This window comes from Cervus canadensis, chromosome 13 (assembly GCF_019320065.1).
Source record: "Cervus canadensis isolate Bull #8, Minnesota chromosome 13, ASM1932006v1, whole genome shotgun sequence".
NCBI classification, from domain to species: Eukaryota; Metazoa; Chordata; class Mammalia; order Artiodactyla; family Cervidae; genus Cervus; species Cervus canadensis.
Window position 1 is genome coordinate 8304966 of NC_057398.1, and position 25813 is coordinate 8330778.

At 42.9% G+C, this 25813-nt stretch overlaps 1 protein-coding gene across 2 annotated transcripts in view; it reads right to left on the bottom strand.

The window, feature by feature from the left end:
- The window catches only part of KCNH1 (potassium voltage-gated channel subfamily H member 1), a 406132-nt gene that overhangs the window by 352566 nt on the left and 27753 nt on the right, over positions 1-25813 (bottom strand). For both annotated transcript variants that reach the window (XM_043486214.1, XM_043486213.1), the window contains exons 2-4: positions 22915-23038; positions 18622-18728; positions 2478-2606 (exon numbers count right to left, since the gene is read on the bottom strand). In XM_043486214.1, coding sequence (XP_043342149.1) covers positions 2478-2606; positions 18622-18728; positions 22915-23038 — 360 coding nt within the window. The remainder of the gene's footprint in view (positions 1-2477; positions 2607-18621; positions 18729-22914; positions 23039-25813) is intronic.

Here is a 25813-nt window from a genome sequence, read left to right on the forward strand (position 1 = left end):
GAGCCCGTGATCCGCAACAAGAGAAGCCCCCACAATGAGAAGCTCACACGCCACAACGAGAGTCGTTCCCGCTCACCACAATTAGAGGAACGCCCGTGCAGGAACAAAGATCCAGCACAGCCAAAAGTAAATAAATCTTTTAAAAAAGATGAATTCTGTGCAAGCCTGGGTCACCAACACTCAGACTTTTATGCTAACTGAGGTGCTGCACTGAAAGCCCAGCTGGACCAGCTGGAATCTCGCAATATGAGAACACTTGCAAGGAGAAATGTCAAGTCAGGAGACTCACCCAGTCACAGAGCAGTGCATTTTCCATCCACAAGACATCTTCCCACCGTTATATTGGACCCTTGCAGCCAGAACTGCAGTTTACAGACTTATAACGAATAAGGCCTGGAGAATTATCATGCTTTTCCATCACCAACAGACTAATATAAAATCTGACCTCGTCCTAAACAGACCACCGTATCCACTTGGGTCAGAGGCACGGTGACATGATGTGTGGGAAGGTATAAACATATCTGCCATAGCATTTGAAGTGGGCAGGTTTATAAAGTACCGTCTTGGAGGAAACATTAAACATGACCCACCATCTGCATTCCTATATTGACGGCCAAAGAGTGTGTACTTGTGTGTGCGTGCACACACACGTATATTTTAAATTTTTAGGAAGCAAGCCATGTATTACTCCTGTGTACTTCACAGACAAAGAGAATTCATATCTGGTTCCCTTGGCTAACAGGGAATAGGGTGTGCGTGTGTGTGTGTGTGCACAAAAACTTTTATCCACAATGGAAAGACATGAGTGAGGCAGGACAAATGAAGTGGAGCATTTTTATGCCTGAAAAATAAACCTCAGTGAGTCTCCCTGCATCAGTCTGATTTGTCTCTTCTTTCAGGTTCCCCAAGAATGCCATGCGGACCCCTAGGCACATGTGGCGGGTGCTCTAGGTTGATTCAGCCTCTCCTGCTAAACAATCCCTTCTCGTCACCTGAAAATGTTCCAGTGGTGGTGATAAGAAAATGTTCTGACTCAACTACATTCCCTAGTTCACATTTTTCAGAGAAAACTTGCAAAAATAAGTGTCAAAATATCAGATTATCTTTAAAATGCTGTTTATGTGTTTACCCGGTTAAAAAAGTGAATGCCCTTTCTAGATGGTAACAGGATGACATGCATCATGAGTGAGTCTATCGCCCTGTGATAGCCACTGCCCTGAGAAATCTTCGAGTCAGAAACCAGAAATCAGGGAATCACAAATTTGCAGGAGAAAAGGAGACTGCAGGAGGCTGAGAGAAGTGGAGAGACTTTATTTACATCTGCTCTGGTCTTGAAACCGAAAGGCAGGCTGTCGTTGATTTGCTGAGCTATAGATAGTAAAAAAAAAAAAAAAAAAGGATGCACTGGTTTGCGTAGCATTGTGCTCTGAACTCTATAAAAATGCGCATCCAAACGTGGTGGGACTTTATACACCCTCAGAGGACACAGCCCCAGAGGGAGCAGCCAGGGAAAGCTTTTTATTTCTTCCTTTCTTGCCATTTAACAATCACGGTTTTGTCACATCAAGGATAATATGCCCCAGTTTTACTCTCCCTGAACTTCACCCCTATCTCTCTGCTGCATCTCAGAAAAATGCAAGGAGCAGGGTCTCAGGTAGAACTGGAAAATCAGCCACCCAGCCAGGAAATACTGCCATGAGAAAGAGCTCCTGGCCTCTTGGCTATCTTGGGAAAGAGTGCTCTGACACGTCCTAATTCCAGACTTCTGGGTTTGACAGCCTAATGGGCTGGACCACTTCAGGAGTATCGATGTTCTAGAAATCCTGAGCCGTCTCCTCTCCTCGGTCCCCAGTGTTATTCAAACAATACGTGTATGTGATACGGCTGAGGTGAGTGCTAAAATCTGTGGTTCCAGAGCTGATTAAATGACCCATATGGGAATGTTACTGAAGACTCTGGCCTCATTAATGCCATGTTTCCAATGAATTAACCAGCCACGGACCTAATCAACCACAGAGGTAGCGATGTGCTAAAATCTGCTTTAACACTCGGAAAATGCTAGAACTCAGTCAAATTTAAAGAAGTGTATATAGAAGTAAGATGAATGTGGTCATGAGCCACTCATTTGGTTAACTGACATCTGTCATGTGAAAACCTGCAAAGGTTCCAATGATACCAGAGGTGCCCAATTACCTTCTTCTGTCTACTTGGAAAGGGTTAATCTCCAGGGGTATGAAACTGATTAAAATGCCTTCCTAACCAAAGCTTTCTTCTTCACTTTCTTTTCCCTCAATGCATTCCAGAATGATACAATGCTTTACCCAACACAAATTAAAGTTTAAATCTTGGTCCTTGTGCAGAGATTGCTGTGGCAACCTCAAATTCTCTGTAACAAAGAGTCACACTAAAAAAAAATTAAAAATAGGCAAAAAAATAGAAAAGGTTTAAAAGTATTTGTACAAATCAGAATTACAAACCTTTACATGAATCATCTTCAATCGGCTGTTTGAAAGCAGTTATGTCACTGAAAGTGCAAAGAAATAAGACCACTTTATCCTGTTCATTTCGAATTGGAGCAATTTTCACAAAGAACCACACAGGTGTCCCTGAAAGAAATACCAAAAGGTTGGTCAGTAATTTGCACTCTCATTAGAGGGACTTACATAAGGCCTTGGGAACGAATCGGCACAAACATCAATTCACTTTTAGAATGGCTTAATTCCTTCAGGTTCTGGGGTTTTACACCACTAATTTTTCTTCTTGCTGGAATAAAAGTTTCATAGTAACTACTCAGTGGGGGAGGTTCTCCTGTTCAAATAATTCTGTAAGTACAGATTTCGTAACCCTTGTCAAATGGTTAGAAAATGGGTTGGAAATGCCTCCTGATCTTAGAGAAGTAACTGAGGTACAGAGACCTAAAGACTTACCTTAGGGCATATAGAGACCAAGCAAGGAGTGCAGGCCAGCTGGGTGGCGCCATCCATGGTCAGCAGACCACAGAACTCAAATTTCCATTACTGAAGGCTCCGGTGCCAAAATTTGGTTTGGGAAACCCATCACTGTGACTCAAATGCTTAATTGACCATGGGCTAGAAACTACGTTTCTAAGTCTTTCTCCCCAGAATAAAAAGCTCAAAGGTCCAACACGATGCAAAACGAGGACACACTAAGAAAGGAGGAAAATCACCACAATTCTCCCAGCCAAGGCTTCCCCAGAAAGGGAGGTCTCCGGAGGGGTTTGGGTTGCGATGACTTAGTGCTTTAGAAGGTTCGGTGAATGTGTTTCAACTTCCAAACCTTGCTCCTGGGCTAAAGTGAGGGATAAATGGGCTCTCCCAAAGCACTGTCCTAAACCCCAGGAGGAAAAGATGGGCTGGGCTCATGTGACTGACCTCTCAGACAGGTCACCTACTCTTGTATCTCTGGACAAATATCTGCACAAAATTAGTCTCTGGCTCCCCAAAAAAATAAAGAAGGAACAGAAATAGATGTTTTCTATCTACTGAGGACATCATAGCAAGATGCACCAACCTCTCCTGTGTAACAAAACTAAATAGGCCAACAAAGCAATGGTGGATTCACTTCCTCCAGTTCTTGCACCTAATTCCTAAAACACCATCTGGCTTATAAGAACTAAACAGCTAAGGAAGCTGTGGTACATATACACCATGGAATATTACTCAGCCGTTAAAAAGAATTCATTTGAATCAGTTCTAATAAGATGGATGAAACTGGAGCCCATTATACAGAGTTAAGTAAGCCAGAAAGATAAAGAACATTACAGCATACTAACACATATATATGGAATTTAGAAAGATGTTAATGATAACCCTATATACAAAACAGAAAAAGAGACACAGAAGTACAGAACAGACTCTTGGACTCTGTGGGAGAAGGCGAGGGTGGGATGTTTCGAGAGAACAGCATGTATATTATCTATAGTGAAACAGATCACCAGCCCAGGTGGGATGCTTGAGACAAGTGCTCGGGCCTGGTGCACTGGGAAGACCCAGAGGAATCGGGTGGAGAGGGAGGTGGGAGGGGGGATCGGGATGGGGAATACATGTAACTCCATGGCTGATTCATGTCAATGTATGACAAAAACCACTGCAATGTTGTGAAGTAATTAGCCTCCAACTAATAAAAATAAATGGAAAAAAATAAAGAACTGAACAGCTATTTGGCTGGGATACTGCTTTACATACCATTCTATAACCATTTTCAAATTAAAATACAGTAGATATTTCTCCATGTTGTTAAGTCTTAGAGAAGCTTCCTTTGCACAAGGCACTGGGCTCAGCATTTTACCTTTATTATTTTATTTTAGGAGACAGCAAGCAGATGGAAATACATTCTCAACTGGTCACCTAGGTCTCTGCCTACAGTCACAACAAACTCTCTACTATATGACACAGATAGATATCTCTGATTAACACTAGGATTAATCAATTTAACTTAACAGTTAAGTTAATAACCCCACCATGAATAACCCCACCATGTATGGTCAAACAGGCAGCAAATGGATCAGACAGGACTAAGTTCTCCTTAAATTTTGATTGTCTATATATTCATCCACAGTTAATTTTAAACCTCTATTGTCCCTTCCCTTTTTACCTACCAGTTTCTGGGTACTCTTAGAATATACCATAATGTCACCTTAAGAAAAATGTGTTTTGAAAATCAGTTTTGGGCAGTTCAGTGGTTAGGACTCCATGCTTTCACTGCCAAGGGCCAGGGTTGGATCTCTGGTTGGGGAACTAAGATCCTACAAGATGCATGGCACAACCAGAAAAAAAAAAATCATAGTAATTCCAAAATCAAGAAATATATGGTCTCTGAATTGTCCACTGTTTTTGGAAGGTCTGTGTTACTATTCCTCCCAGGATCCTCCTTAGAACCTGAAGTGGATTTTAACCCACTTTCAATTAAGCAACAGGAAACTCAAGAAAAATCATCATACCAGTTGAGCCTACATACACACAGCTCTCAGTTGTATCCTAGCTGATATAACAAAGAGGAAAAAAAAAAAAAAACACTTTACTTTTTGCTCTAAAGAAAACTAAGCTAAAAGCTATATTCTTTCAGCTGGGTAAATGAGAAAGCACACCCGATTTATCAAACTAGTAATAAGTCAGAAGACAGGCCCCCCACTCACGCTGTCTCATGCCAGGAGCCTGGTCTCGCTGGAATCCCCAGAACCAGCCCCGTCGTAACTGCCGCCTGTGGGCCTTCCACAGCGCTGCACCAGCCGGCCTGGTGTCTGCGAACTTGTTCCAGCTGGGCCTGTGCCATCTAATCTTTATGACCACCTAGACTGCTGACACTAATCCACATCTCCCAGGTCACAAGAGCCACTGTATCGGTGGGCAAGAAATGTTACAGCCATCAGCAGTTCCAAGCCACCATAAGTGAATGAAAGTGTTAGTCACTCAGTCGTGTCTGAATCTTTGCGACCCCGTGGACTGTAGCCTGTCAGTCTCCTCTGTCCATGGGATTTCTCAGGCAAGAATACTGGAGCGGGTAGCCATTCCCTTTCCCAGGGAATCTTCCCGACCCAGGGACTGAACCCAGGTCTCCTGCATTGGCAGGCGAATTCTTTACCATCTGAGTGAATCAAGGCTCCCAAAAGTGCCTGCAATCCAGCAAATGCTGTCACCCCTAACAGTGATTGCTGAAGAGCTGGGGGGCTTAGTGGGGGACAGGATATGAGAAATTAAAAAAAAAAAAACAAAAAAACAGTTTTTTTAAGCCAGGGTTTGGCCCTAGATAGCTTAGGTACATGTGAACGGAATGAATTCAGTGAGCCCAGAGGCTTGCATCTTCTCTTACAAAGAAAGCTAAATCGCTTAGCTTGATATTTGGTTTTCCTTACAATGTAGCAGTAATCTTTGATGGTCAGACTCCCTGCCCACTTTGTTGTGAACTTGTATATAACCTGACTCCCACTCCCACCTCCTCAGAGCAGTTTTCTCAGGGCTACTGAGATTCTGACCCCTGGATTTGGAGCCCTTAACATTCCCACCAAATAAAATAACTCTCAATTTTCAGACTGTGGCTAAGTTTTTTTAGTAGACAGCTGTGTTGGGTGGATAAGTCTGTTTGATTCTAGTATTCACTTTTAAAAACTCACCTTCCCACAGATATAAAATACATCCTCTAGGATCAGATTTACCAGTCATCAAGGTGATATTTGAACCTTCCTAATGCCTGAATTTCTCTCAATTGCTTCTGATCATGGACAGGGAAAGGAAATGTTGTGCATTGACCCCCGTCAAACCTTAACAGCTAAGGACTATTTCTTTAGGGCTCCCTGATGGCTCATGGTAAAGAATCCGCCTGCCAATGCAGGAGACATGGGTTCAATCCCTGGGTCGGAAAGATCCCCTGGAGAAGGAAATGGCAACCCGCTCCAGAATTCTTGCCTGGGAAACCCCATGGACAGAGGAGCCTGGTGGGCTATAGTCCATGGAGTTGCAAAACAGTGGGACACGACTTAGCAATGAACAATGACAACGAACTCCAAGGGCAGGAGACCTGATCTCTTCGTGTCTCGTGGTCCTGCATCCCTAGTCCAGCGCCATCCAGAGCAGTGTTACCCATGGAGTCATATGAGGCGACTATGCTGCTCAGCTCCAGGAGGTGCCAGCCTGGAGCTGTGAAAACACAACAAGCTCTAGAAATGCCTACTGAATTTCAAAGAAATCCTACTTCCGTTGTCTTCACAGTTACTCAGACCCGCCTCTCTCTCTCCCCCAGATTATCACTAGTCAAAAAATCTATGAAAGCAAGAAGAATGGGTTCAAATTTGTCATTTCTGAAATTTTTCCAAAAGAGAATATGAGTCCCTCCTAGGTAGCACAGACCAGTCATTTTAACCTTTCGCTTCATAAGAGGAAAGCATTTTTAGCTAATGAAACATTACTCAAAGTCTCAATATGGGAAACAGTTCTTCCAAGCAAACATGAAATATCCAGAGCCTGGAGCCCCACCCACTCAGGTTCCCTTACACCCTCCAGATGCACCCAGGGTATATTCAGAAATGTTTGTCTCCATTCAGATGAAGACCTGTCTGGGGGCAGAGGCCTGAGCAGTTGGCCTCTGGGAATCTCTTCTAGAGCCCAGATTCTAGAGCAGGATTTATTCCCTCAAGATACAAGAGAGACAATGAATGCACAAATAACACACACCCACACACAAAATCATCAAGAGGTTAAAATTCTGCCTCCTCACCCAAGTGGCTACCATGGGAAAACCAAAAAAAGCAAGTACTTAATGTCTTTTTTCTGCAAAAAGAACCAAGGGTCAATAATAAACTTTCTATTAAAGGAAGATCAATACACAAATCCAGGAGAAACAGATCCCACTGATGGCAAAGGCTGCAGCTCCTTTCTGGCTGAGGATGCGCAGCGGAAGGGCAGTTCCAGGTCAGGCTCCTCCTCTGGCCACTCTGTGATGGTCATCCCTTATGTTGCTCCCTTGCGTTGTGCACTAATGAGCCTGACAACCTAATCTCACTATAGAGCTTCTCAACCGCAACAGTCAGATAACAAAACAGCAAGGTGCAGGTGTATGACAGGATTTTTGGCCTCCATCAGTCTCCCTCCGACCCTGGATATCCTTTCAGGTACTTTCCATAGCCGGGTATCCAGGCCACATTCAAATTTAGATGACATGTGTGCGTGCTAAGTCACTTCAGTCATATCTGACTCTTTGAGACCCTATGGTCTGTAGCCTGCCAGGCTCCTCTGTCCATGGGATTCTCCGGGCAAGAATACTGGAGTGGGGAGCCATTCGCTTCTCCAGGAAATCTTCCTGATCAAATTCACATCTCTTATGTTTCCTGTACTAGCAGATGGGTTCTTTACCACTAGCGCCACCTGGGAAGCCCCAGGTCACATTCAAACACAACAGAATCCCCCAAGCCACTGTGAATGGCTCTTGGGAAGGGCTGTCCGTGCTGAGCCATTGGGATGAGTCCAGAAACTAGAGAATGGCAGTCTGCCCCAGGAAACAGACCAACAGGGTTTTGGTTAACTTTACTGAGACAAATGACAAATGTGAGAAGGTGAGAGAGGATAGGGGAAGTCGTGACCACTAGTCTTCAGGACATCTCATTCAGAATCCCAAGCTCTCTGTCTCAGCCCCGTCTTCACTTATTGTATGCTTTGGCCATGTCACTTGAACTTCCCTCAGAATCAGTTTCCTTATTTGTAAGACGGGGAAAATAGATCTACTTTAGTGTGTTAGATCTACCTTAGTGTAGTAGATTTACTACTTTGGTGTAACGGAGGAGATCTACGTTAGATCTACTTTAGTGTGTCAGAGTCCTGTCTGACTCTTTGCGACCCTATGGACTATAGCCTGCCAGGCTCCTCTGTCCATGGGATTCTCCAGACAGGAATACTGGAGTGAGTTGCCATTTCCTTCTCCAGGGGACCTTCCTAACCCAGGGATCTAACCCGGGTCTCCCACATTGCAGTTGGATTCTTTACCCACTGAGCCATAAGATCGACTTTGGACTAAGTGGAAATGCCTGATACATGGATATATAAAACTATTACTTCCCTCCCTTCTTCCCTCATCTATAAGGTTGAAATGTTCGATCTCACCTCACAGGGGTGTTTATATGACTGTAAAAGAGAATGTTTCTTAAGGAGTTTAATGAAAATCCAAAGCTGCCTTCACCTGTTCATAAGGAAAAGGGCCAGTCTCAACCATAACAAGGGAAAAGCTAGAAAATGCAATGCTTAAGCCTCGATGTAATTTAAATTTGATTGAAGAGCAAAAAACAGAACCTCAATAAAGGAGAGAGTTACACTGTTTATAGGTGAGAAGATTCATTTCTGTAAGATGTCAAACCTCTTCTTTTAATATATAAATTTAATGCAGTTTCAATCAGAATATCAATTGTTTCTTTTTTCATTTGTTTCTCTCAGAGCTTGATGAATTGACATTCAGTTCAAGTAGAAAAATAAAGGTGGAAGAACAGCCAAGAAATTTTTGAAAAGAAAACTAATGACAGGGATTACTTACTATAGTAATTAGGAGCCAATGGCAGTGACCCTAAAACAAGCAAAAATGAAAACAATAATATCATTTACTGAGTGCTTACACTGGGGCCAAACCCTGACACATCATGGTTCACTTTTCACAACTCTGTGAGGTGGCACTGCTACTGTGACATTATCTTTAATTTAAATATGGAGAACCCAAGTGGGAAGGCACTTTAACCAAACTCACAGAGCTAATAAGTTACAAAAAGATTCCTGAAAAAAAAGAGGAGAGACACAAATACATGAATGTGAGCTTTTAGCATTTTAAAAAAGAGCATTTCAAATTGGAAAGAAAGATGTTGATGATAACAAATAGTGCTATAAAAGTACCAGAAGGGAAAATGGAAGAATATTTTTATTATTTAGGCAAGGAGAAGAGCTTCCTAAGTATTATATAAAGGTTAGAACCATAAAGAAAAAGATTGACAAACATTTTTAAATTTACATATGGTATTTTAAAAATCTTTAATCAAAGAGAAAAAAATGTAAAGATGGTGTCAGAGAAGACTCTTGAGAGTCCCTTGGACAGCAAGGAGATCCAACCAGTCCATCCTAAAGAAAATCAGTCCTGATAACTCATTGGAAGGACTGATGCTGAAGCTGAAACTCCAATACGTTGGCCACCTGATGGGAAGAACTGACTCATTGGAAAAGACCCTGATGCTGGGAAATATTGAAGGCAGGAGGAGAAGGGGACAACAGAGGATGAGATGGTTGGATGGCATCACTGACTCTATGGACATGAGTTTGAGATGGGAGATGGTGAAGGACAGGGAAGCCTGGCGTGCTGCAGTCCGTAGGGTTGCAAAGAGTCGGACATGACTGAGCAACTGAACAACAGATATGGTATTCTAAAAGTCTTTAATTAAAGAGAAAAAATTTAATAGGCAAACTGGCTTTCAATATGTGTGTGATTTAGGATCAATATCCCTTATATATAAACAGCTTCCAGTACTGAATAAATAAATGAACCAATCTGTTGGTGGTGATCACAGTGGTAACCACCCTGGCGGTCCAGTGGTAAAGAATCTGGCTACCAATGCAGGGGACACAGGTTTGATTCCTGCTCCAGGAAGATTCTACATGCCTCAGGGCAACTACTGTGCTCTACAACTACTGAGCCCAGGAGCCCCAGCTACTGAAACGCGTGCATGCCCTTGAGTGCTCAGCAACAAGAGAAGCCACCACAATGAGAAGCCTGCGCTCCGTGACTAGAGGGCAGCCCAAGCGCAGCAATGAAGACCCAGAGCAGTCAAAAACGAATTGAAAAAAAAACCAGACAATCTGTTGGCAAACTAGGCGAGAGATGATTTGTCTTGACAACTAGATCGCCACCCCCTCAAGGCAGAGTCGGCTTCTCACATGTGGATCTCTTTGGTTCAAACCTACAGGCCTGCAGTAGGTAACAGTAAGGACTGGCAGGCAGCTTCTCCTGGCTCTAAGCTGCCTTTTCCCACGCTTCTCTGCTGGACAAGCTGATCCACGGCTTCCAAACCCGGGCTTCCAGTCACACCAGGAGTTGCAGAGTAAGTCACTTGCTGGGGAGTATTGGCCTGAGGGTGGAGTACTTTCACTCGTGGCTAATACTTCTTAACGTTCTTCCTTGAAAAATGGAGAAACTAACTGACCAGCCCAAAAATGACCACCTAAATATTTGCTAAATGAGTTCATGAATGATGATTGTCACTAATGTAAGAAACTTATCCCGCATACTGAGAATGAATTAAGGAACGATACAAAATATACAGCAATACCAAAAGGCCCAGGTTTACTGATTAGACTGCCCAATAGATAGAAACCTTTCAAATAAGCCAGTCTCCAAGATACATAATAGTATTCCACACACTCATTCCAAAACACACCATGAAGCCTTCTGATAATTATTCCCAACTCCCCCAAAGGTAACAAGAACATGAATGCCTGTCAATAGTAGATCTTTTCTACAAAGTTGTCCTTGCAAATACTAATGGGGGGTGGAAAGTTGGGGGGTGGCACAAACCAATTTATTAAAAGTTTATGAGGAAAATCAATGAGAAAACTCATGAGTTAAATGGAACATATGGCAAAGAATCTGAACAATTAATATAAAAAGTAATTTTAAATGGATATGAAATAAAAAAAACTTCAGTCGCACTTGCGTTAAAAATACTGGTTAAACAAAAAAAGAACTGTAATTGTAGGCAATTTGATCTTTTAAAATGATTCAATATTCAATGCTGGAGCAGTTCAATGAGTCAGACACTCACAGTCTGCAAGTGAACTTGGAAATGGGTTCAATTCTGGAACACTATTTGGCAAAATGTCTCAGTTCACATTCTTTGACACAGTAATTTTCAACTTCTAGGAAATATTTCAGAATGTCAACTAATACATTTGCACAAAGATTTTCATGCCAGCATTGTGTTTAATCAAGAAAATTTACAGTTCATAAATATCCAACAATAAAGGAAGTATTAATAAAATTCCTTCTAAATTATACTTATGGGGAATTTTTTAAGGATATTTTTATGACATTTTCATGATAAAAGATTAAAGGTATGATTTCATATTGCATACATGTGAAAAGTTTTAATTATGTAACATCTGCAAGACGAAACATCAAAAAGTGTAAGGTATAGCAGTATTTCTTGGAGTCTTTGAGGTGATTGATTTTCCTCTTTAAGCCTTCATATGTGTTCTCCAGCTTCCCTAGTGTCCATAAAGAATCTGCCCCCAATGCAAGAAACCCGAGTTTGATCCCTAGGTCAGGAAGATCGCCTGGAGAAGGAAATGGCAACCACTCCAGTATTCTTGCCTGGGAAACTCCACAGACAGAAGAGCCTGGTGGGCTGCAGTCCATAGGGTTTCAAAGAGTCAGACATGACTTAGAGACTAACCCATCACCAATTTAAATATCAGAGAAAAAAATTCCTTTAAATAATGACATTTCACATTTTAAAAATCTCAAAGGAATGACTTTTTCTTCAGGGGACTTTGAACAGCTTTAAAATGCTGAGGGTTTCTGAACTACAAATTGTGAAAGGAGCTGCAAACTCGGCCTCCTCCTTCCCCTCCTCCCATCCATTTCTGTTCAATCTGTTCCTCCCAGGCCACTGCTGGTCAGTTCAGCCTCACACAGCTTGCTCCTTGGCTCTGAAGTGCTTGCTCTGAGTCACTCGTTGGTCAGCCATTTGTTTCTTGGTAAATATCAGGTTGCTTTAAAGTGACTCAGTAAACACGTGCCAAGCGCCTCCTCCAGGAGGACTGTGTGCCAGATACTTGCCCATCAGAAAGCAACACCAGCAAAGTCCCTACACTCAGCCTCCTCCCATTTCCCTAGATACCTCTCTATCTCAACTGCCTCTTCCCCATCCCTCCCCCAGCAGCCCACAACCATCTTGTCACTGGGGTGATTCCTAACAAGTCCCCCACCTCCTGTCTCCTATGTTGTATTCCATCTCCACTCTCTGATGGAGTTGTCTTTCTGAAATGAAAATCTGATTAATACACAATTAACCCTGCAGAGACATCACTTTGCTGACAAAGGTCTGTATAGTCAAAGCTATGGTTTTTCCAGTAGTCATGTATGGATGTGAGAGTTGGACCATAAAGAAGGCTGAGCACCAAAGGGTTGATGCTTTCAAACTATGGTGCTAGAGGTGACTCTTGAGAGTCCCTTGGACCACAAGGAGATCAAACCAGTCAACCCTAAAGGAAATCAACTTTGAATATTCATTGGAAGAACTGATGCTGAAGCTGAAGCTCCAATACTTGGACCACCTGATGTGAAGAACTGACTCAGTGGAAAAGACCCTGATGCTGGGAAAGATTGAAGGCAGGAGGAGAAGGGGATGACAGAGGATGAGATGGCTGGATGGCATCACCAGCTCAATGGACATGAGTTTGAGCCAACTCTGGGAGAAGGACAGGAAAGCCTGGCATGCTGCAGTCCATGGGGTTGCAAAGAGTTGGACACAATTTAGTGACTGAACAAAAAATAAACCCTGCTTAAAACCCCTCAATGCCCCTCACCCCACTCTCTGGTCCCACCACCTCTACCCTTAAGATAAATTCTAAAGTCTTAAATGTGGCTGCATTGACCCTTCCCAACCTCTCCAGCTTCACTGGTGACTCCTCATTTATTCAAGAGATATTGATCCATCAATTCAGGTGGAGCACCTTCTGTGTCAGGCACTCCATTGGGTGCCATAAAAGAGAAAGGCATGGAAATCAGCTTTCACTGTGGCTGTTTTCTGTCCTTGCTACTCAAAATGTGATACTTGGGCCAGTGGCACTGGCAACACCTGGAGCAGAATCTCAGGCCCTTTGGTAGACCTGTCTGAATAGAAATATACAAATTTTGATTTGCAGGTGATTTCATATACACATCAAAGTCTGAGGAGCACTGTTCTGAATGTCTCTTCAAACTTCAGTGCTCCCTCACTGCTGTTGTTATCTACACATTCCTTTCATCAGCCTGGGATATTCCCTGCCCTTCTCTCTGCCTAACTCAGCACTACCCTTTGGGTTCTCCATGGATTTCCTGCTTGTTAGGAAGACTTCCCTCCCTGACCTCCTACGTTGGGAGTGAAGGGACAATCCCCAGGTGTGCTGCTATCAAAACACTTACAGCTCTATCCTACGGATGCTGCCCCTGACTGCTGCAAACACTGGAAGAGCCGAGGCTGGGTCTGTCTTTTCATCACCGCATTCCTAGGAACAAGCCCAGGGTCTAACAGAGTTCAGGCAGACCTCACTTTATTGCGCTTCACAGACACTGAATTTTTTTAAACAAGTTGAAGGTTTGTGACAACCTACATTGAGCAAGTCTATCGGTGCCATTTTTTCACCAGCATTTGCTCACTTCATGTCTCTGTGTCATATTTTGGTAATTTTTTTTGCAGTATTTCAAACCCTCTACCAGCGAAAAGATTACAACTCACTGAAGGCTCAGATGATGGTTAGCAATTTTTAGCAATAAATTAATTAGTTAATTTTAATGAAGATATATGAACTTTTTAAGACATAATGCTACTGCACACTTAATAAACAGTTATGTTTACAGTTATAGTGTAAACATAAGTTTTACATGCACTGGGAAATCAAAATTTGTGGAATGGAACCTACAATATCTCTGAGGTATATTTTAGTTGGTCAATAAGAAGCTATTGGAAAAAAGGCACAGAATTTGGTACAACTGTAAAATTCCCATACTTAAAAAAATAATTTAAAGTTTCTAAATTCCTCAAGAGAGGGTAGGATTTGGAGGAGTTGCAGCAAGGAACAGAATCCTAGGAAGAAGCCAACACTATCTGCATCCATTTCTGCCCCATGTTGAATGCAGAGTTCCAAAGAATAGCAAACAGAGATAAGAAAGCCTTCCTCACTGATCAATGCAAAGAAATAGAGAAAAACAATAGAATGGGAAAGACTAGAGATCTCTTCAAGAAAATTAGAGATACCAAGGGAACATGTCATGCAAAGATGGGCACAATAAAGGACAGAAATGGTATGGGCCTAAGAGAAGCAGAAAATATTAAGAAGAGGTGGAAAGAAAACACAGAGAGCTATACAAAAAGATCTTCATGACCCAGATAACCATGATGATGTGATCACTTACCTAGAGCCAGACATCCTGGAATGTGAAGTCAAGTGGGCCTTAGGAAGCATCACTACGAACAAAGGTAGTGGAGGTGATGAAATTCCAGTTGACCTATCTCAAATCCTGAAAGATGATGCTGTGAAAGTGCTGCACTCAATATGCCAGCAAATCTGGAAAACTCAACAGTGGCCACAGGACTGGAAAAGGTCAGTTTTCATTCCAATCCCAAAGAAAGGTAATGCCAAAGAATGTTCAAACTACTGCACAATTGCACTTATCTCACACGCTAGCAAAATGATGCTCAAAACTTTCCAAGCCAGGCTTCAACAGTACATGAACCATGAACTTCCAGATGTTCAAGCTGGATTTAGAAAAGGTATAGGAACCAGAGATCAAATTGCCAACATCTGCTGGATCATAGAAAAATCAAGAGAGTTCCAGAAAAAACATCTACTTTTGCTTTATTAACTATGCCAAAGCCTTTGACTGTGTGGATCACAACTGTGGAAAATTCTGAAAGAGATGGGAATACCAGACCATCTGACCTGCCTCCTGGGAAATCTGTATGCAGGTCAAGAAGCAACAGTTAGAACTGGACATGGAACAGCAGACTGGTTCCAAATTGGGAAAGGAGTACCTTGAGGCTATATATTGTCACCCTGCTTATTTAACTTATATATAGAATACATTATGCAAAATGCCAGGCTGGATGAAGCACAAGCTGGAATCAAGATTGCCAGGAGAAATATCAATAACCTCAGGTATGCAGATGGCACCACCCTTATGGCAGAAAGTGAAGAACTAAAGAGCCTCTTGATGAAAGTGAAAGAAGAGAGTGAAAAGGTTGGCTTGAAACTCAACATTCAGAAAACTAAGATCATGGCATCTGGTCCCATCACTTCATGGCAAATAGATGGGGAAACAGTGGAAACAGTGACAGATGTTACTTTGGGGGGCTCCAAAATCGTTGCAGATGGTGACTGCAGCCATGAAATTAAAAGACACTTTCTCCTTGGAAAAAAAGCTATGACCAACAGCATATTTAAAAGCAGAGACATTATTTTACCAACAAAGGTCCATCTAGTCCAAGCTATGGTTTTTTCAGTAGTCATGTATGGATGTGAGAGTTGGACTATAAAGAAAGCTGAGTGCTGAAGAACTGATGCTTTTGAACTGTGGTGTTGGAGAAGACTCTTGAGAGTCCCGTGGATAGCAAGGAGATTCAACCAGTCAATCCTAAAGGAAATCACTCCTGAATATTCATTGGATGGACTGATGCTAAAGCTGAAACTCCAATACCTTGGCCACCTGATGCGAAGAACTGACTCATTTGAAAAGACCCTGATTCTAGGAAAGATTGAAGGCGGGATGAGAAGGGAAAGACAGAGGATGAGATGGTTGGATGGCATCACTGACATGATGGACATGAGTTGGAGTAGGCTCCGGGAGTTGGTGATGGACAGGGAAACCTGGTGTGCCACAGTCCAAAGAGTCGCGAAGAGTCGGACACAACTGAGTGACTGAACTAAACTGAACCTTGAACGGAACCCCTGCACACGCACCGGACATCCTTGTGTAAATCCAAAAGAGAAGTTCACCCCTCAGCACAGGTGCAGTTCTAGGTCAGGGTATGCTGAGGACTCAGCAAGCAAACTAGTTTCCAGTTGTCCCTTATGCAGGGTTGCATCATCATGTGTAAAGGTCCTGCCCTGTGCCCCCACTAAATCTAACCCATTCTGGAGAGAATAGCCATAAGGAAGCACTGGAAACCAAGTCCTGGCTGTTCAAGACCTTGAGTGAGGAATTTACCTTCTTATACAATGGAGATGACATCCACCACGCCTACCTCACTGGGCTTAGAAAATCAACATTTTTAAATAAAGTGGAGTCATACCTTCCACTGAGTGTATTTTCTAAAATCAAAGCTAAGGTAAAAGTTTCATAGGACCTCAATTACCCTTGAGAATGCCTCCATATCACCCATGATGTAGAGTCCGTGCCCAGGCTGACATGCCACTCCGGGGACTGGCATGTCTCTCTCAGTAAGCCCAGCACAACCTCCAGGGAGGGGAGAGATGCTGATAATTTGGTAAAAACATGAGTTGCATTGACCTGCTTCTATGCATAGGCCTTGTCTGCCTAAGGGACAGAAGTGGAAATACCAGAGTCATCTTTAGTGCAATGAGATACTTTAGTGCAATAGGATTGGGGTATATGTCCACTGAAGACAACAGCAAATGGAATCACTACCTTGGTTTTAATTTTGTATCCCTCTCTTTCTCTTTAGTGCCCAACATGTATAGTGGACTTTGAGCAAGTTGAATGCGTAGTCTAATAAAGCGTGAAAACTCTGAAGCAAAATATAAATGCAGGGCATTGTCTTTATGATCTATGCTATGCATATATACACTTGGTCATTCACTCATGTCCAACTCTTTGTGACCCCATGGATAGTAGCCCACCAGGCTTCTCTGTCCGTGGGATTCTCCAGGCAAGAATACTGGAATGGGTTGCCATTTCCTACTCCAGGGGATCTTCCCAACCTAGAGATTGAACCTACATCTCTTGTATCTCCTGCACTGTCAGGTGGGTTCTTTACCACTAGCGTCTCATGGGATCCCAATTAGTATTCTGTGACGTGAGGAAATCCACGCTGTTCAGAACACAAAGCTGCCAGCGTGGGAAACCTTTAAGTCACTCCCTTATTTCGGGGCACACAGGCAGAGTCCCCTCTCCCGTGAGAAGGCACTGCTGGCGTGCTCCTGGGAAGAGCTGTGGCTTTGAGCTGTGTTCCCATAGAGGAAGGGCTGGCATAGAGCTGGTCACCGTGTTTCACTTCATTCCTCTCAGCCCTATTTGGCAAAATGTCTCAAGATAGGAACTAGGGGAGGTAGCAGGGTAGGAACTAGATCTCCTGGCTGAGGGGGTGAAATAAGCAAGGTAGCAGCTCTAGACAGAAAGCCCGGGACCAGCCCTCGCAGAGTCGCTGATGCTCAAAGATAATCTCTCGGCTCAGCATCTGCAGCGGCCACCCAGGAAAAAGCCCTCTCAGTTGTCTGCTCCAGCGCTCCAGACTGAAAAAAAAAGCCCCAGGTCCTTCCGGATAAAAGTCACATGTGCCCTTTGCTTTCCAGAGTGAAACACATTATCCTGAATGCCACCAAAATAAACACGTTTCCTCCTGTGCCACCTGGGCCACTCCGGACATTTTCTAGTGAACCAACGACCTACCTAGTTCAATCCTATATATAAAGGACAGGATTCTTTACAAAGCAAATAGTGTTTTTAAAAACAGAAAGCACCCTTCAACACGCCTGCACCGTTACTGCCATGCTTCCATATGGCCCACTGTTCATACTTGTAATGTAATTCATCTCCCTAACTCAATAGGAAACTCTAAGAGAAAAGTAAGTTTTATACTTGTGTATGGCTACTGGCCTAGATTCTTCATTACTATACTTTTAGAAGTGATTATAGAGAAAACAAATATAAATTAACAATACAAACAATATGACTACTAATACTGTCTTTTATAAAAAACTGGGGTCACTGGGGAAACAAAATTTTATTCAGAAATTCTTAACTGGGCAATCAACTGATAATACCCACTGTGCTAAGTGCTAGAGGGAGATAGATATGAGGTGAACTGGACAGAGAATCTAACCCACCTCCTCTCTCCCAGCAAAACAGCCTTACAGTCTACAAGCACCTTAAGCAGCAACTAATCATAAGAAAATCAATAGGAAAAACACTAACTCTTGGCAGAAAAGATATCAAGAAGTCTTAACTGGTTAGTGAGAAGTACAAATGCTCCTGTGCAGAACTGGAACTCATCAATCCAAACCATTTAGTCCAACGTACACAATGGCTTCAAGCCACAACATTTAGCTGATGAGAGAAAAGAAAACCCAGGACAGCAATAGAGAAAAAGTAGATATGCTCTTCCACGCACATCAAGGTATGATTCAGAATGTTCTGAATACTCACTGTTCTTCTTGTACATCAGAATTTCAAAGGAATTCATCTCATAGTTCTCAAAGGTTTGCCGCACTTTTTCAATGGTATCTTTATCGGTCAGCTCCCCGTACATAAAACTGCAAAGCAACCAAAGATCTAGAGTTAGATGAGCAAGTATTTGTTATTCTACAGGCATCTGTTGAATACCCGCTCTATACCCAGCCCCGTGCTATGCACTGTGAAACACACATACACACGCACTGAAAACACGTGTGCCATCAGAAAAGATTTACTCAACAGTATGACCCTACACAGGAATTACAATACAAACAGTAGACACACAGGGCTGAGTGGTCAGACAGGCTTCCCAGAGGCAAGGAGAAATGAGATCCAAAGAGCATGTGGAAATTAGCTGGGAAAAGGAGTGAAAAGAACGTTCTAGGCAAAAAAGGAGCATTGCAAAGGCACAGGGGTGAGATGGAGGTTAATTCTGGAACCTGAATACGGTTCAGGTCAGTATGCCTGGAATGTAGATGCTGAAGGGAAGATTTGCAACTGATAATATACAGAAGTAAGCAGGAGTCAGACCATGGAAGAGACCATGGCATTACAGACCAGGTGAAGTAATTTAAACTTCATCCCAAAAACAAGGCGAAGAGAGCCACTGGAGGGTTTCAAGCAAAGGAGTTGCATAATCAAATCTGCATTTTAGAAACACAACTCTGGGAGACTTCCTGAGAAGGACAGGAGAATAAATTTGGACTACAGATTCTGTTTCCTCTCCTAATTCCCAACAAAATAAACAAGTGAATAGGAAAAAAAAAAATCACAAAAAGTCACCAATTGAACAAGAAAAAAGGGTGCAATTTGATGCTCTAACCAAGATATAGCTAAGGAAAGAAAAGATTCAGCAAGTCAGCCACTGTCTTTGCAGCTCCTTTTCCTGCCCACCCCCACTAAAAAAGAAAACAGAGAACTGGGTTGAAAAAAATCAAGATGATAAAACTCTGCAAATTCTTTCTAATTTCCATATGCCTCACATTTGGAGAAAAATAAACCAGAAGGGTTAATAAGTTTAAAAAAGGTTAGTAAGTGTTACCCTGGTGGCTCAGATGGTAAAGAATCTCCCTGCAATGCAGGAGACCCAGTTTCAATCCCTGGGTCAGGAAAATCCCCTGGAAAAGGGAACGACCACCCACTCCAGTATTCTTCCCTGGAGAATTCCATGGACAGAGGAGTCTGCAGGCTACAGTCCATGGGGTCACAAAGAGTTGGACATGACTGAGCAACTAAGACTTTCACTTTTCATTCTTCACATTTAGAGAAAAGTAAACTAACAGAGTTAATAAGCAGCATGAAAAAAAAAATTAGGAAAAAACTGGGTAGTAGAAGCTCCTGTCTAGTAATACTGACCCTCAGCGAGGCAGTAACTGCCAGGACCATCCACTTTCTTGGACCTCACACCGAATATGGTCTGAAGACCAAGGTTTATCCCTCTAGGAATGGGTTATGCCCCCCACCAACTTGGTAGAGTGAACCACGGCACAGGACACTAACAGAATGCAAGAGCAGAAAAGCCATCCCTCGATGGGGCTGCAAAGGCCAGTCCTCCAACAAGGCTGCCAGTGGACCCTGTGAGCATGTCCCCCTCCAGGCCTTCAGGTGACACCAACAAGGAAGAGTGGCCACACTCAGCCCACAAGGCTTAGGTGATATAGAAGCAGCGGCATGGGTTTCCCAACAATACACAACCCATCTTCTAAAATTGTGCATACCTAGCTGTGCAACCTAGCTTTTTCTTGATGATTTGAATCACAGAATCAAAGAATTTCAGAGCTAACAAGAACCACAGAAGTTAGGAAGCACAATTCCTAAACCACTAAGTCAATCATCTGTAGTTCCCCGTGTGCCCATCTCATGTAATGCGCTGCTCTGGGGCTGTGTTCTCCAACTATAAATCAGGAAAAGAGACAACCACGCTTGGTGAATTACCTTTAAAAAGAAAGATAGATCAAAACTAAATTAGCCGTGCCTGAGAACAAGAGGATTTCTTTCTCTTCGGAGGTAAAAACTTATGCTCTATTACCATTTCACTTAGCCAGTTGCTTAAAGGCCTTTTTAGCTTCCTCCCACTTTCCCTTTCTGAATGGATTTGCTAGATAAGTGACCTCATTTAAGTGATGTGATGGTATACAGGCTGGCAATTTCCTTCACAAGGTAAAATCAACCCCTGCTAAATGGAGTCTTCAAACAAATGAAGTGCCATCATTACATCCAGCTTTCCCTATTCTATGTGCTTTTTCAAGCTGAAGTTCAATGGTAGATACAGGTTTCCTTTGTCTGGACATTAGATTTCAGATGCCTGCAATGCAGGAAATAAGCCAAAGGTCCCTGAGCTATTAGGGATGTGGCTAACACAGGGCATGCTATCTTTCCTGCTAGAGAAGGGACACCATCAGAGAAATAAGTGTTTCTTAGTTAGAAACTTACTAAGTTCTCTTATCTGCATAAAAATTATCCAGTACTCTTGATTTTCTTAAAGTGTTTGATGATAGTCAATAAGAAGCAAGACAGGTAAGGAAAGACTGCTCAAGCCACACTAAAAAGTGAAGCTCACTCTCCCAATGTGTTCGGATTATGGTTGTACACATACAGATGAACACGGAGATGTAGACACACAGATGCCTCAGATGATAAGAGCACATCAAGAATATAAGAGAATTCTACTGTAATACTTGAGTCATAATTTCTAAAACTTTGAGGGAAGCTTAAACTTTCCATTTCCCAGTCCCCAAAACCTAAGATGTAAGAAAATGATAATATTTTCAAAACATTTAGTACTTTTCACCAAATGAGTTACTTGGCTGATTTAATACCAAAAATATGCAACTTCTGAGAACCAAAGACTATGCCTGGGTTGAACGAGTTTTTCCACCCTTTGGAGATGAGTTCATTTTTGGATCTAGTAGGTTTAGGAAGAGCTTCCTGGGTGGCTCAGCAGTAAAGAATCCACCTGCCAATGCAGGAGATGTGGGTTCGATCTCTGGGTCGGGAAGATCCCCTGAAGGAGGGCATGGCAACCCACTCTAGTATTCTTGTCTGGAGAAGCCCATGGACAGAGGAACCTAGTGGGCTATGGTCCATGGGGTGGCAAAGAGTCAGACATGGCTGAAGTGACTAAGCACAGCACACAGGTTTAGGAAAATGAGTCCATTGCATGCAAACACCACTGAAGCCAGATGACCTGAGGAAGGCAAAGAGCGAGAAGAGCAGAAGGCTGTGGAGCCGAGACCTTGCGGAGACAGCACAGGGTCTGGGCCACAGACTGCACTCTGCACCTCAGAGATGCTCTGAAAGAGCTTTTCCAGTGACACTGCCCGAGGGCACTACTTGGCTAGTAACCCTGTCAAATACCCAAGCTGCAAAGCACCCTTCACTTGTGTCTTTGAATCAGGGATCAAAGACAGATATGACAACACCAAGGCAGCAAAACACGGTCTCTTCACTTTTTCTGATGAAAAGCCCTATGAGCAAGGCCTGTGTCTCCAAAATGGTATTTATTCTTCAGAAATGGCTAGATGGGGACTTCTCTGGCAGTCCAGTGGTTAAAGCTCCACACTTGCAATGGAGTGGGTACAGGGTCAATCCTTGATCAGGGAACTAGGATCCCATATGCCACTCGATGTGGCCAAAGAATAAAAAAAAATTTTTTTAATGACCATGTATTTTTAAAATTAACTTTATGACCTAAATTTTTATTTCATCTTCATTTAACTTTGTTTAATCTTATAATTTTCACATAATTTCCACCTAAAACCTCAAACTTTTGAGTTTACATTTTACCAATAAAATGATTTTCCTGAGTTTTTCTAGGGTTTTCCCTCATCTCACTGACTGTAAATTCATTAGTTGTAGGAACCATGTTATAGGCCTTCTTTCATTTTCCCAGTACAGTGTGTGAACTAGAGATGATGGTGTGATAAGTATTCCTGAATATGCTTAGTCGCTCAGTCATGTTTGACTCTTTATAACCCTTTGGATTGTAGCCCTCCAGGTTCCTCTGTCCATTGGGTTTTTTAGGGAAGAATACTGGAGTGGGTTGCCATTTCCTCCTCCAGAGGATCTTCCTGACCCAGGGATCAAACCTGCATCTCCTGTGTCTCCTGCCTTGGCAGGCAGATTCTTTAACACTTGTGCCACCTTGGAAGTCCATTCCTGAATGAAACTGCTTGAAAGGAAATTCCCAAGTTGAGTAAGCCATTTTCTTTTTCCAAAAAGATACCACAAAAGAGTGTTCAACAGAAGAAGCCCAAACATAAATACCTGCAGGTACTGCTTTTTTGCATCACTTCCGCCCTGTGATAGCCAGACAGCTTGCAAAATCCGTCATTGCTGTACACGATAGGCCAGTCCACTATCTGGGCATTCCCCAACACAAAGTTAGTATCTGTTGGAAAGAAAAAACGGAGGAGAAGGAGAAGAGGGCACATGAGGCAAGACATTACTGAGATTCAGTGAGGATATAAATAATAACCAATCCAGGTATTTTTTGTTTCCCCCCAAAACAGTCTCTTGAATAGGAAACTGGCCCTCTGAGGAACACAGAACAGAGCTCTAAGACTGAATATTTGGAAAGCAAATGCTGAGGTTCAGTTAAGTTCAGTTCAGTTGCTCAGTCGTGTCCGACTCTTTGTGATCCCACGGACTGCAGCATGCCAGGCTTCCCTGTCCATCACCAACTCCCAGAGCTTGCTCAAACTCATGTCCATTGAGTCAGTGATGCTATCCAACCATCTCATTCTCTGTCGTCCCCTTCTCCCACCTTCAATCTTTCCCAGCATCACAGTCTTTTCCAACAAGTCACTTCTTTGCATCAGGTGGCCAAAGTATTGGAGTTTCAGCTTCAGCATCAGCCCTTCCAATGACTATTCAGGACTGATCTCCTTTAGTATGGACTGGTTGGATCTCCTTGCAGTCCAAGGGACTCTCAGGAGTCTTCTCCAACACCACAGTTCAAAAAGCATCAATTCCTCAGCACTCAGCTTTCTTTCCAGTCCAACACTCACATCCATACACGACTACTGGAAAAACCATAGCTTTGACTAGACAGACCTTGGTCGGCAAATTAATGTACTCCAAAGGAAGCATGCTTAACCAATCAACCAACATTTCCTGCAGAAATCCACTGATTTCCGTAAGACATATTCAAGTCCTAATATTTCATCTCAGTGGGAGTATGCTAACTTGGAGCTAGCGAGAAACTGAAAGTAATTTCTTCTGAGTTCCATCCAGCATCTTAGCTTATCAGTCTTTTGGGCAGAAGTGACAAACTGGCCTTTCTCAGCCTGATTAGTGATTGCTAGTCCATGGAGGAGAAGGCCTCCTTAGAGAGGCAAAGGGGACAACAGCAGAATGCCTCCTGGAACACACATATCAGAGATCCTTCTTCTTGGTGAGGAAGTGACTAGATCCCTAATACCAGGGCTCTGTGGAACCTGATCGAGATGCTGGGCAATGACAAACGTTCTTACTGATTGAAATTCTGGAGCCACAGAAGGCACAGTTCAGACCTCTTTCATGGAGCACTAGACCACCATTCACTCCAGATGCAGGGGTTAAGTAAGCCAGATATGTTTGGTTGTCAGGCACATTCTCACCATTTTCTACATTTTTAAAGATCAAAAGTCTTCAATACCTTTTGTGCTCAGGAAATCAAGTATCCCTTTTTTCAAGACCTTAAGCAAATAACATCCAGAACTTAAATATAATCATTATTTTGGCTTGATGCTTTCCTTTCCACAGAATAATCACCCCTTCCCCACCTCCCCCTACCCAAAAGGAAGCAAAGAACACCCATACAGACCCTTGATTTGCTGTAAACCAGAGGGGGGTTTTATACATGTACTCTATGTGGAGTGGAATAATGGTGACATGTAATGTCTTCATTTAATTGGGAGGTTAATTTGGCTCTAGCACATCACTTACAGATTATTCACAGTATGGACAATCATCCTTTCCTATCCATGTGAGAAGGAGCAGAAGAAGGAGACACAGGAGGAAGAGCTAAATACAGTAAGCTACTTGTGTTTTTGTGACATTTGGTTTGTTTATTAACACTTGCAAACATTTGAGAGCTTTTAGATTCAAGTGGGCAGTTTAGCTGCCACCAGCTTTGAGAAGCCTCTCTGCAGCGCTCCAGCCACACAGACAGTGTACCTGGATACCGCTCCTTTCTGGTGGTCCAGAAGGTGGTGGTGGTCCACTATGCCCTCACCATCGGCTGCAGCCCCTCCTGGTGAAAGGTGATGTCTCTGCTGGATGGTCTCCACCACCAGGAGAGCTGAAAGCTACAGGATCTGTAGCATGGCTTCCTTCCCTAAGAGAGACCTTACCTCAGCCAGATGGGCCCCACACACCTGAGCCTCTGCCAGTGGACACAAGCGGGAATGGCAGATGGTCATCTGGTGAATGCTCATCCACCCCTTCCCACTGTGAGAGCAGGGCTGCACCCCTTACCCTGCCTGTAGATGCTTTCAAGGGCCACCTGGGGTCCTAAGCCTGGCTCCTCAGTCTAGGGCAGGTGCCAGGGCTCCTTCATTTCTTACTCGAAATTTCCAATATGCTCCAAGTAATCAGAGATCACCTCTGTCTTGGAAGTAAGACTTCTCACTGAGAACCCCTGGGTGTGGCGATGTGGGCACACTGCTGACCCCATGGGCTATGGCACTTGCAGCCAATGTGAGCCTCAGAGGGTCTGAGATTCAGCACCAGATAAAACAATATTGGTCCAATGGTCAGAAGTAGCAGAATTAAAATGAAAGAAGAGCTTATTTACTTAGTTATTAGCAATGAGAGCGATGCTTACTGTCAGCCTGAGTGAGCATTTCAACTCAGGGAGGGATTCATTTTATGAACATACAAAGCTTCAAAGATCTAACCCCTGATTGAATTTAGAGAGTGTCTATTACTTATTTGTTCAGTTTCTTTCTCTTTGCTGAAGATACATGTCTATGTACATATCTGTTGTGATACACACATTCTTATGAGGCACACAGTAATCTACTCTTAATCTATTCTTGAGACTGCTTTGATATATTGAAAATGAACAGAAAATAGCACCTTTATGAAGTGTATCTACAAACCCGCTAGCCTTATAAATACACCTTTAATAAAAATCTGTAACTGGTCTTTCCTTCTATCCCTCCCAGACATACATAAATAC